Source organism: Berghia stephanieae, chromosome 2 (assembly GCF_034508935.2).
Source record: "Berghia stephanieae isolate SIO BIC M18660-M18661 chromosome 2, UCSD_Bste_1.3, whole genome shotgun sequence".
In the NCBI taxonomy this organism is placed as follows: domain Eukaryota; kingdom Metazoa; phylum Mollusca; class Gastropoda; order Nudibranchia; family Aeolidiidae; genus Berghia; species Berghia stephanieae.
In genome coordinates, this window is record NC_088361.1 from 113,529,487 (window position 1) to 113,541,980 (window position 12,494).

At 37.0% G+C, this 12,494-nt stretch overlaps 1 protein-coding gene across 1 annotated transcript; it reads right to left on the bottom strand.

Moving 5' to 3' along the window:
• Positions 1–3,992: 3,992 nt before the first annotated feature.
• LOC144966293 (aquaporin-7-like) lies at positions 3,993–10,248 on the bottom strand. Its single transcript, XM_078902512.1, has 3 exons — positions 9,827–10,248; positions 5,532–5,749; positions 3,993–5,002 (listed from the first exon to the last, which is right to left on the bottom strand). The coding sequence occupies exons 1-3, from the start codon at positions 9,836–9,838 to the stop codon at positions 4,879–4,881; spliced, it is 354 nt and encodes a 117-aa protein (XP_078758638.1). The 5' UTR covers positions 9,839–10,248; the 3' UTR covers positions 3,993–4,878.
• Positions 10,249–12,494: the final 2,246 nt, after the last annotated feature.

Consider the following 12,494-nt stretch of genomic DNA (forward strand, 5'->3'; position numbering starts at 1 on the left):
TTTAAAGTCAAGAGTTAAGCCTGACCAAAGTTGCTTGGCTTTTATTTGTTTGGCTTTTCCTTATAGTCCTTTATAATCAAATTACATTTTCAACCTACCTAATTTTTTATGATATGACATCCTCTACATCGACATAAGTCTGTGCATGGTAATGGTAAGCGGGCTCGCAATCATTTGCATCTGACGTGCATCCTTTCTTGCAGCCACATTTGACAAGTAGTTGGCACACTTTGGATACTTCCGGCTGTGATGACCAGTATGGTAAGAGCTTTCCTCCGTCCATTTTCCAGCCCCATTCCAGAGGTGATGGTAGCACAGGATTTTTTTCTGTTGCAGAGCTCAAAAGATAGCCAGCTTGATATGCCGCCCGTTTAATGTGTTGCTGTAATGCACTTCTTGTGGGGAGGAAGTCTCTCTATTGCACGACCTTTTTGGCAAAATGAATATTTTCTTGCTGCATTAACGCCTGTGCAATCTAATGCTTTGTCGTACATAGTGATAGTAAAGGCCCTGAGCTGGGTGACGTGATGATCCGTAATGACGTTTAGTTTCCTTTGTTTGCTTGTTCTTCCAACAACGGAAGCATTGTATTGATGAATTTCGGCATATTATGAGACAAACAGCGTTCAGAATGAAATCCAGCCCATGTTTTTACATCCTGTTCCAAGTAATTTGATGAAACATGTTGTAGCCAGTCCGTTTCTTCTGTCATATAAGGGTCATTTGTCATGTTTGAAATAATGTTCGATGGAGCAGTGTTTGTTGCAGATATATTTGGTTTAACTCCAAATGCAATTTCTTGGGCGACCTTTAGAAAATCCCACAAAATATTGCTCTCTGTGTGAATGACGTCAGAAGTATTCATATTCAACTTTTCTCGATCAACACCGGACTCATCATTTGTAGGTTGCTGAAACATGGAGATACTTGTTCCGTGGCCAGAGTTTTTGTGAGTTGTTGAGCTTGGGTTATAATCAATGTTATCAACAGCAGCAACAGTAAAAAGTTCTTTCTTCAGATTGATTGGGCAAAGAATGCCTTCCTCTTCGAATCTATTTTCAGCTGCTGATGCGATATCCGATGACAATGACAACATACGTTTATATGAGGAACACAACCCTAGCGAAAATAATGTGTCAATTATCTTCTTTGATCTTGTATGTGTGTATAAAAAAAAGACTTACATACAACGGTAATGGCGTCTCTTTGATCTGCGATTGTCTTTTTTTGAAAAGTCGGCCGGTTTTATTTTTATTTTTGGTATTTGACACAATAAGCTGTGATATAGATAGGCTTTCTTGATGCCTGGAATCTGACTTTTCTGAAGGAGACGATCCAACCAAAATCATTTTGATTAATGTCAACAGGGAGTTAGGCAGTGCGTCTTCTTGACTTCCAATCCCGATGTCCCATTGTGTTGGTGTTTGCGGGCATTTGCGAATGATGTCTTGTCGGATAGTTTTTGCTGCACGCTACAAAGACATTGCATTATCATCTGCTTGTTCCTTTTGATTCTTTACTAATAACGCAGCAACTTTGCTATCGTGTTCTTCATATGTATTTCGTCCAGAAGAATAGAATTCTATGCTTGGAAAGACTCTCATAAGCCGCTCTTTGAACCGGGTGAGGTGTGCATAGTTATTTCCACAGCCTCTATTGGTGCACTCACGTTTAAACTTCTTAATAAGTTTTGACAACTGGTGGGTTGCATTATGGTTCTCCTCTACATAAGACACGACTGCTGCGAAAGCGAAACTTTCATCAGGAGCTGAATGTTTTCCCTTCATATGATTAGTCTTCGATTTTCTACCCTTATTCGTGTATTTGATGTGGCAGAGTTTATGGTAGTGTGCCTCTTTCGCTACTAAATCACCACCATCGATGTAGCTGATCATTGTAATATCTTTTATCAAAGTTGCTGTAGCAAGTATCTTATCTTCCATTTCCAGAGAGAGAGAGAGAGAGAGAGAGAGAGAGAGAAGAGAGAGAGAGAGAGAGAGAGAGAGAGAGAGAGAGAGAGAGAGAGAGAGAGAGAGAACATCCCCACCATTACATTTCAATCAATGAAATAATTCTATGTAACTGTGTATAGTAATATGATTATATCATTACCAATCCATGCTAACAAAGAGTTATAAAATTAGTCAACACTGGTTTACGTTTTATGTTTCCCTTTAAACACCACCGCCAGCCCCAATATTGGCCCATTCTAAAAATAACTTTTTGGAAACTGTCAGCCGACTGGGTAATTTCCACCGACCGCACCCCTCCACCCGGCTTCTACCTTCGCGCCGCTTCGTGTTTGTCACAATGATATGTCGCATTCACACATCGGACGCCATGATAAATATTGTTGCCGATTAAAAAATATCAACTTTTATTTACTTAATTTCTTGGCTCACAGACATCGCTGGAAGTGCTTCTCTATCACATTTTGTAGCCCTTGACGTGCTTTACAATCCCTGAAAGTTTCATGCTTTCATCATTCGTTTGCACAATTGAGCTATTTTTTGTCCTTAATTCCCTCTGCTAATATACGGGCCGATGGTAACGACCTTTGTCAGCAGATGGTGTTGTTCTTCCGTCTTTCAAAAAATTCCTTAACTCTCTCCTTACCGGGCATTTTCCGGATTTTCCCCTAAACTTCACACCTAACCTATACAAAAATAGATTTATTTCATTCAAATACCAAAGCTGTTAGTTCTTGCTATACAAATGTCTTTCTGCTTAACGAGCTCTTCAACACATTGTTAATAAAATGTAACCATAGCAAACATTTTTGTTCAAATATTATGATGTACAAAAGAAATCAGAATAAGCAAAATGTTGGCTGCACGTAACGAATGTGACGATTTTCCTATAGGTGGTAAGTAAGGTGTTAATCGTGTTGGATAATGTCTAATTGATTTCTGTATGTTTCTTGAGGATGTTGTCCATAAGTTTTTGGGGTTTGTATTTTTTTTTAAATGATGTTTTGAACCACATGGCTGTTGTTGTGAATTTTTCGCGTCGACACCAGTCAACTGACAAATAAATAGTTCACCACTTTCGTTTGGTTCACCCAACCCATATTTCCCGACAGTATTTTCTACCGGGTCACTGCCGACTTTTGCAGTGCAATCCCCCATAACGACTGGAATTCCTGGATACTTATAATATTGCTTCTTTGCTGTCATTAAACTGTGAGTAAAACGTGTCTATATCTTCTTTCGTGGAGCCATACGCCTGAATTAGATTAATAGGGAATGAGATTAGCGGAAGAGTAGCGTCCCTTGATTGGGCGTCACCGGTGGAGAAGTTATTTGTAAACAAACCAACTACAAGCCAAGCGCTGCAAATACAAAATTTATTATTTATATTTCTGTACAAAAATGCATAACGTTGATTATGATATGCATTTTGTACAGAAATATGAATAATAAATTTTGTATTTGGATCGCTTGGCTTGCAGTTGGTTTGTTTACAAATAACTTCTCCGCCGGTGACGTCCAATCAAGGGACGCTACTCTTCCGCTAATCGCCAACATCCTAAAATAGATTTCGATGTTTGTTTATCAAATGTATAATATGTCTGTATTAGAACACAGCAACTCTTTATCGATAATATTTCCATTAAATACTATGGTTTCCACGACGAAATAACACCACAAAGACATGGTAAACTGAGGACTTCATGCCTTTTCTCTGACTGGCCCCATGCCAATCCTATTCATTTTCTACTACAGTGAAATACAAAACAGACAGAACATTATATACCAAAAAAATAATAATAATAAATAAATAAATTAATAAAAAAAATAAACATTCATCCCAAAAATGTAAGATTCTTCGACATTCTGATTACCTTTTTCTCAGCCCCACCCTGCAAAATTCAAAGCTACGCCGCTGAGTTTATGTAACATTCGCCAAATCATCAGTAATAAGTACTTTTTAAAAGTTTTGGGAAACTTAAGCTTTCACCGGCTTTTCTTGGATAAATAATGAGACCCCCCCCCCCTCCTCCCAAAATTTTTTAAAAAATAATTTTAAAAATTAAAATATAAATAAATAAATAAACAAATAAATAAATAAATAAATAAATAAATAAATAAATAAATAAATAAATAAATAAATAAATAAAAAACTAACTAAATTTTTCAAAGTCTTGAATAAGTGTGGACAAAATTTAAACTTTGTCGACGATTTGAGTAACTGATTCCACTATTGTTTTTGATGCTAAATTGTTAGTTTTCATTAATCGTCCTAGAGAAAATGGTGGAAACTAAATTATACCAAATCTTTCCCAAAAAGATCAGTAATTTCAATATGTTGAATTTCGAAAAAATCAAACAAACAAACAAATAATAAAACTCAAACAAATAAAAAATTAACAAAAATACAAACCCTATCCACCCCCCACCCAAAGAAAAAAATTGGTTTTTAAACCCCAACATTTTAGTCCCACTAATTGTATAATCAAGTCTTGAGTTTTCTATAGATTTTGTTCAGCCATATCTTGTTGATTTGTATTGGAAGATAACCCCTCAATCTCTTAAGTCTTGACTTCTATGTCAGAATTGGATTCAATAGTCTGCTGTCACGTTGCCCAGCAACGGCGGCCATCGTGGTTCTAAACAAAGAAAATCTGTACTTTTTATTCTTCATGCTGTCTTGAATTATTCATATGTCTTGTGATCAGAATGTGTAAAAGTCAAAACATGATCATATTTATGTTTTTTTTTCCTCTGGATACGATTTTATGTTCGTCGGAGAAATATTTCATAAGGGCGTCCGCCATTGTTCCGATAGTTTAGAGCCAGTTACTAAGTTACCATGCGTCATTACGAGGGAAGTGACGTTACGACTGGTGAAGCGTAGTTTCGTGGTGATTTTAAAAGGTCAAGGCCAGTCGCCTTCGGAAAGAGACCTCATTTGAATACATGAGATGTAAATAATACCGCCCAAGATTGCACCGATGTATGGGCCAACCACAGGAATCCAGAAATATTTGTAGTCGTTGTGGCTGTAGATTTGAAAGGTGTATTTTTCTTATAGTGATGATGAAAATGACGATGACGACGACGACGATGATGATGATGATGATTCTGCGGCTAATGATGATGATGTTGTTAATGATGTTGATGATGATGATGATGATGATGATGATGATCACGATGATGATGATGATGATGATCATGATGATCATGATGGTGGTGATGACGATGATCATGATGACGACGATGGTGGTGGTGTTGATGATGATATCAATGATGATGTTAGTAATGATGATGAGGATGAGGATGATGATGAGAAGAGGAAAAGGAGGAGGAGGAGGAGGAGGAGGAAGAAGAAGAAGAAGAAGAAGAAGAAGAAGAAGAAGAAGAAGAAGAAGAAGAAGAAGAAGAAGAAGAAGAAGAAGAAGAAGAAGAAGAAGGAGGAGGAGAAGAAGGAGAAGGAGGAGGGGAACGGGAGGAAGAGGAGAAAAAGGAGGGATGTAAGAGGAGGAGGTAAAGCGGAGAGGAATATCTATCAACGGGAATTTCCATTCCTACCTGAAGACTTGTGTGCCCCAACCAGCAATCAGAGTAAATAGTCTCGGAGAGAAATCTCTGGCTGGGTTGATGGCATAGCCACAATTGTGGCCAAATGTCATCCCGATGGCAGTGACTATCAATCCTATGACGACAGGGAGATAACCCTTGGACGGCTCCATATTGTCGGGGTCAGTGAGAGCATGAATCAAAAACACTAGGAGAGCCGTGGAAAAGATCTGAAATAATCCGGAGAATGAAAAATGTAACCTATCGTAAATCAAGAATTTGAGACTCCGATCATATAAACATGCTTTGTCGAGACGAATAGACAATTTTTTTTTCGAAATACAACAAATTAAAAATAGTTATATTTCTTATCATTTAATTTTAAATTCACTTTTTTAGTTCCGACTTATAACCAACGTGAGCTCCAAGGTTTCAGAGTTGTTGTTTTTTTTTCCAAGATGATTGTCATTTAAGTCGATCAAAACACACACACACACACACACACACACACACACACATATATATATATATATATATATATATATATATATATATATATATAATACATAATATGTAATTATAATTAATTGCTTGCTATAATCAAATTGTCTCTCGTGTAAATTAAATTTTTTCTCAGGTCATGTAAAGAGACTCGGGAGTGATTTTCCCCCGGGTTCTGTCTAACACGAAGACAAACTTTTCAAGACTCTCAAGAGTTTGTAAACAAAGAATGTTAAGCGAAAGAGAAATAATCCAAATCGATGTTGTATTCGGAATATCGGTATCTAGTTTGGCTTTTAAATAGACAACATATTTACAACAAACATTTATCGTCGCCATCGTCGTGTATCGTCATTATTATTATAGTTTTCATTTCTAGTGGCAGTGTTTTTAAAAACACATGATTATAGTTGTCAGTGTTATCATTATTATCATCATTGTAGTCCTTGTTCTCTAAGTTGCAGCTATTATTTAATTTGTTAACATTCATTGTGAATCAAGACAAGGCGCCTCTACTGTGGCATCGGCGATGGTGTGTGTGTCGTATAACGTCCAGCTTGTTTTGAGCTTAAAATGAGATCGAGCAAGTTCGAGCCCCCGTCAAGGTAAACTGAATGCAAAAGCCACAACCTTAGTATCAGGTAATTGTGCTCCCCCTCCTCTCTCTCTCTCTCTCTCTCTCTCTCTCTCTCTCTCTCTCTCTCTCTTTCTCTCTCTCTCCTTCCTCTCTTTCTCTTCTCTTCTTCCTCTCTCTCTTTTCTCTCTCTTCTCTTCTTTCTCTCTCTCTTTCTCTCTCTCTTCTTTCTCTCTCTTCTTCTTCTTCTCTCTTTTTTCTTCTCTCTTTCTCTCTCTCTCTCTCTCTCTCTCTCTCTCTCTCTCTCTCTCTCTCTCTCTCTCTCTCTCTCTCTCTCTCTCTCTCTCTCTCTCTCTCTCTCTCCAAAGTATCATCCAACGAAGGTTGCATAATATTCCGTCACCTGTGTGTAGACTACCTACTAAGATGAACATTTTTTTTCATAGCGTGTAGATCATGGTAATCTAACAACCTGGGACCGATATTGAAATGATAAAATTTTAAAAATATATATTTTTAAATAAAAAAAAATATTTAAAAAAAAAATTAATTAAAAATTTTTTTTTTAAATATCCATATATATATATAGAATCGTGTTTGATACAAATATGGTACGAAAAGTGCTCGACATGTAGTAATGGAGCGAATTATTATTTAAAATATTTACCACAATGTTTGGGGCAGTCTACATCGATGTTTCAGGCTTAATTTGCCATCTTCAGGACTGAGTTGTTTTGTTGACTGTTGTTGTTTCTTGAAGTGGTTCCGGTTTGAAGTTAATTAAGAGGAATTTGCGCCGATGGGGACACTTTCCGTAGATCTCATTTTTCATGTTGAGTGTGGCTTCATGAGGTTGTTTGATTATGGTATATTTTTCTTCCAGGCATAAGCTACATTGTTTTGATGTTGGTGTGTATCCTGTTGCTTTAGATAAAATTTTCCATGAAATGTTGTGGTCTATTTTGTTGTCTTTTAATTTCCAAATATGTTCGCTGAGTTTTGTGGATGTTTTTTTGTTAGTGTTTCTAAATGTTGAGGTGTGGAGGTTGTATCTTGTTTTGAAATTATTTTCTGTTAGTCCTACATATTTTTCTTGCTTGTTTGTTTTAGTTTCTGTGACTGTGGCTTGGTAAATTAAACTTGATTCTAAGCATTGTTTGTTTAGCGGGCAATGTTCTTTATTTCTGCAGTTGCATTTTCTAGTGGGTGGGTTTTGCTCTTGTCGGTGGTTTATTAATATTTTTTTGTTGTGGCTTGAAATTATTTGTTCTATGTTGCGCATACACGAGTAACTTATTTTTATGGTATTCCTGTTGATAATTTTATGTAGCTTGTGGTTTTTTGGAAAGTGTGTATCAATTAGTTTCAGGAACTGCTGTCCTATGTTTGTGCTGACGTTTATGTCGAAAGGTGGGTTGAACCAAGTTATGTGTCGTTTTCTTGTTTTATGTTCTTCACTTGTGTGTTGGGGTTTACATGAGAGGGAGGCGTCTGTGTATACAAATGGTGTGTTGTATCCACTTTTTGTGAGTGCTTCTTTGTAGGGGGTGGCTGCGACGTTGAATATCTCTCTGTTTTCCGAAAGTTTGCTCACCCTCAGTGCAATGTTTTTTGGTATGTTTTCAATGACGGGACGGGGGTGGTTGCTGTTTTTATTAATGTAGCTAATGGTGTTGTTTGGTTTTCTGAACGGTTGGAATGAATTGGATTTTATGTCGAATGTGATGTCGAGGAAGTCAACTGTTTTTTTGTTTGCTTCTATCGTGATTTTTAAATTGTTGTTTTGGAATATTTTACAGATTTGTTTTTTGATGTTTTCGTTCGCTCTTGGTCGTCTGTTGGTTATAGCGAGTCCGTCATCTCTATAGAGGCCGATGTATGTGTGTGTATGTTGTAGTTGTGACAGGATGTAGAGTCCGACCAGTTCGCATGTTTCAGCACCGTCGAACGAACCCATTGTTACGTCGAAATCATTGTGTCGCTTTGTCCACGGTGTGTTGTCGTAGTATAGTGTGCTGTGCTTGGTGTGTTTGATGATGTGTTTTTTCCTCTTCTGTGATGTTGGTGTATTTTGCTGCGAATTCCAATGCTTTGTTTAGTAAGTCTGGAGTGATGGAGGGGTAAAAATCGCAAATGTCGAAAGAGATGAAGGTGCAGTTTTCTTTGTTTTGGATATTTTTGAACCATTCAATGACTTCATCGGTGTTTTTCCACTGGTTGAATTTAGTTGCTTCTTTGACGTTTTTATTTATTTTTTCTAATATCTTTTTGCTGATTTTTCCAATTTCAGATTTGTATGGATTTATTAGTCTACATTTTGGATTATTTTTGAAGTCAGGCTTGTGATCTTTTAATGTGATGAACGCTTCTCTTCTTGGTGCTATATCGATTCGATCGCTAAGGTCAAGTCTGTTCGCTATATTCTTATCTTCTTTTGTGATCTCTTCGGTTCTATGTGTTCTGTCTTTCTTATAGTCTTTGTTGATTTGTTTGTGTGTCATTTTATCATATTCCTCAGGTGTCATTTTATAATAGTTGTTGGATTTGTCGGCTGGTATCAGAAGTTGTTTTTCTTTGTTTATTTTCTTCACATCGTTAGTCAGTTGGTTTTGGAAGTTGTTATTTTTGTTTTTGAACTGCACACTTTGAATGAGATCTAAAAGTCCGTCTTCTAATTTTTTTAATTCAGGTATTGGGGGGGGGGGGGTGAATTTGTAGAGTTGAAGCCGTACGTTTTTTTGTGGGTGGTTTCTAAATGTGGGTTCAGAAAAAAGAATGTTCTCCATCGTAGATTCTTGACAAATGTTTCTGTTCTTGCTATTAGTGATTTAATGTAAGATTTTCTGTTGCAGGTAGGGATATTCTTTGTAGAATATGGGAAAGTAGTAGGTCTAAGTTGTGGCGTAGTATCCATTTTGTGTCTAAGAGTGCTCAACGGTGCGGAGCTGTGTATTGAATCGTGTTTGATACAAATATGGTACGAAAAGTGCTCGACATGTAGTAATGGAGCGAATTATTATTTAAAATATTTACCACAATGTTTGGGGCAGTCTACATCGATGTTTCAGGCTTAATTTGCCATCTTCAGGACTGAGTTGTTTTGTTGACTGTTGTTGTTTCTGAAGTGTTCGTTTGAAGATAATTGAATGGTTCAAAAATATCCAAACAAAGAAAACTGCACCTTCATCTCTTTCGAATTGCGATTTTTACCCCTCCATCACTCCAGACTTACTAAACAAAGCATTGGAATTCGCAGCAAAATACACCAACATCACAGAAGAGGAAAAACACATCATCAAACACACCAAGCACAGCACACTATACTACGACAACACACCGTGGACAAAGCGACACAATGATTTCGACGTAACAATGGGTTCGTTCGACGGTGCTGAAACATGCGAACTGGTCGGACTCTACATCCTGTCACAACTACAACATACACACACATACATCGGCCTCTATAGAGATGACGGACTCGCTATAACCAACAGACGACCAAGAGCGAACGAAAACATCAAAAAACAAATCTGTAAAATATTCCAAAACAACAATTTAAAAATCACGATAGAAGCAAACAAAAAAAACAGTTGACTTCCTCGACATCACATTCGACATAAAATCCAATTCATTCCAACCGTTCAGAAAACCAAAACAACACCATTAGCTACATTAATAAAAACAGCAACCACCCCCGTCCCGTCATTGAAAACATACCAAAAAACATTGCACTGAGGGTGAGCAAACTTTCGGAAAACAGAGAGATATTCAACGTCGCAGCCACCCCCTACAAAGAAGCACTCACAAAAAGTGGATACAACACACCATTTGTATACACAGACGCCTCCCTCTCATGTAAACCCCAACACACAAGTGAAGAACATAAAACAAGAAAACGACACATAACTTGGTTCAACCCACCTTTCGACATAAACGTCAGCACAAACATAGGACAGCAGTTCCTGAAACTAATTGATACACACTTTCCAAAAAACCACAAGCTACATAAAATTATCAACAGGAATACCATAAAAATAAGTTACTCGTGTATGCGCAACATAGAACAAATAATTTCAAGCCACAACAAAAAAATATTAATAAACCACCGACAAGAGCAAAACCCACCCACTAGAAAATGCAACTGCAGAAATAAAGAACATTGCCCGCTAAACAAACAATGCTTAGAATCAAGTTTAATTTACCAAGCCACAGTCACAGAAACTAAAACAAACAAGCAAGAAAAATATGTAGGACTAACAGAAAATAATTTCAAAACAAGATACAACCTCCACACCTCAACATTTAGAAACACTAACAAAAAAACATCCACAAAACTCAGCGAACATATTTGGAAATTAAAAGACAACAAAATAGACCACAACATTTCATGGAAAATTTTATCTAAAGCAACAGGATACACACCAACATCAAAACAATGTAGCTTATGCCTGGAAGAAAAATATACCATAATCAAACAACCTCATGAAGCCACACTCAACATGAAAAATGAGATCTACGGAAAGTGTCCCCATCGGCGCAAATTCCTCTTAATTAACTTCAAACCGGAACCACTTCAAGAAAACAACAACAGTCAACAAAACAACTCAGTCCTGAAGATGGCAAATTAAGCCTGAAACATCGATGTAGACTGCCCCAAACATTGTGGTAAATATTTTAAATAATAATTCGCTCCATTACTACATGTCGAGCACTTTTCGTACCATATTTGTATCAAACACGATTCAATACACAGCTCCGCACCGTTGAGCACTCTTAGACACAAAATGGATACTACGCCACAACTTAGACCTACTACTTTCCCATATTCTACAAAGAATATCCCTACCTGCAACAGAAAATCTTACATTAAATCACTAATAGCAAGAACAGAAACATTTGTCAAGAATCACGATGGAGAACATTCTTTTTTCTGAACCCACATTTAGAAACCACCCACAAAAAAACGTACGGCTTCAACTTACAAATTCACCCCCCCCAATACCTGAATTAAAAAAATTAGAAGACGGACTTTTAGATCTCATTCAAAGTGTGCAGTTCAAAAACAAAAATAACAACTTCCAAAACCAACTGACTAACGATGTGAAGAAAATAAACAAAGAAAAACAACTTCTGATACCAGCCGACAAATCCAACAACTATTATAAATGACACCTGAGGAATATGATAAAATGACACACAAACAAATCAACAAAGACTATAAGAAAGACAGAACACATAGAACCGAAGAGATCACAAAAGAAGATAAGAATATAGCGAACAGACTTGACCTTAGCGATCGAATCGATATAGCACCAAGAAGAGAAGCGTTCATCACATTAAAAGATCACAAGCCTGACTTCAAAAATAATCCAAAATGTAGACTAATAAATCCATACAAATCTGAAATTGGAAAAATCAGCAAAAAGATATTAGAAAAAATAAATAAAAACGTCAAAGAAGCAACTAAATTCAACCAGTGGAAAAAACACCGATGAAGTCATTGAATGGTTCAAAAATATCCAAAACAAAGAAAACTGCACCTTCATCTCTTTCGACATTTGCGATTTTTACCCCTCCATCACTCCAGACTTACTAAACAAAGCATTGGAATTCGCAGCAAAATACACCAACATCACAGAAGAGGAAAAACACATCATCAAACACACCAGCACAGCACACTATACTACGACAACACACCGTGGACAAAGCGACACAATGATTTCGACGTAACAATGGTTCGTTCGACGGTGCTGAAACATGCGAACTGGTCGGACTCTACATCCTGTCAAACTACAACATACACACACATACATCGGCCTCTATAGAGATGAGGACTCGCTATAACCAACAGACACCAAGAGCGAACGAAAACATCAAAAAAAAATCGAAAATATTCCAAA

Coding starts and splice junctions, on each gene's coding strand:
- LOC144966293 (XM_078902512.1), bottom strand. Junction 5,003..5,531: donor TGGGGCACACAAGTCTTCAG/GTAGGAATGGAA, acceptor TCAAATCTACAG/CCACAACGACTACAAATATT.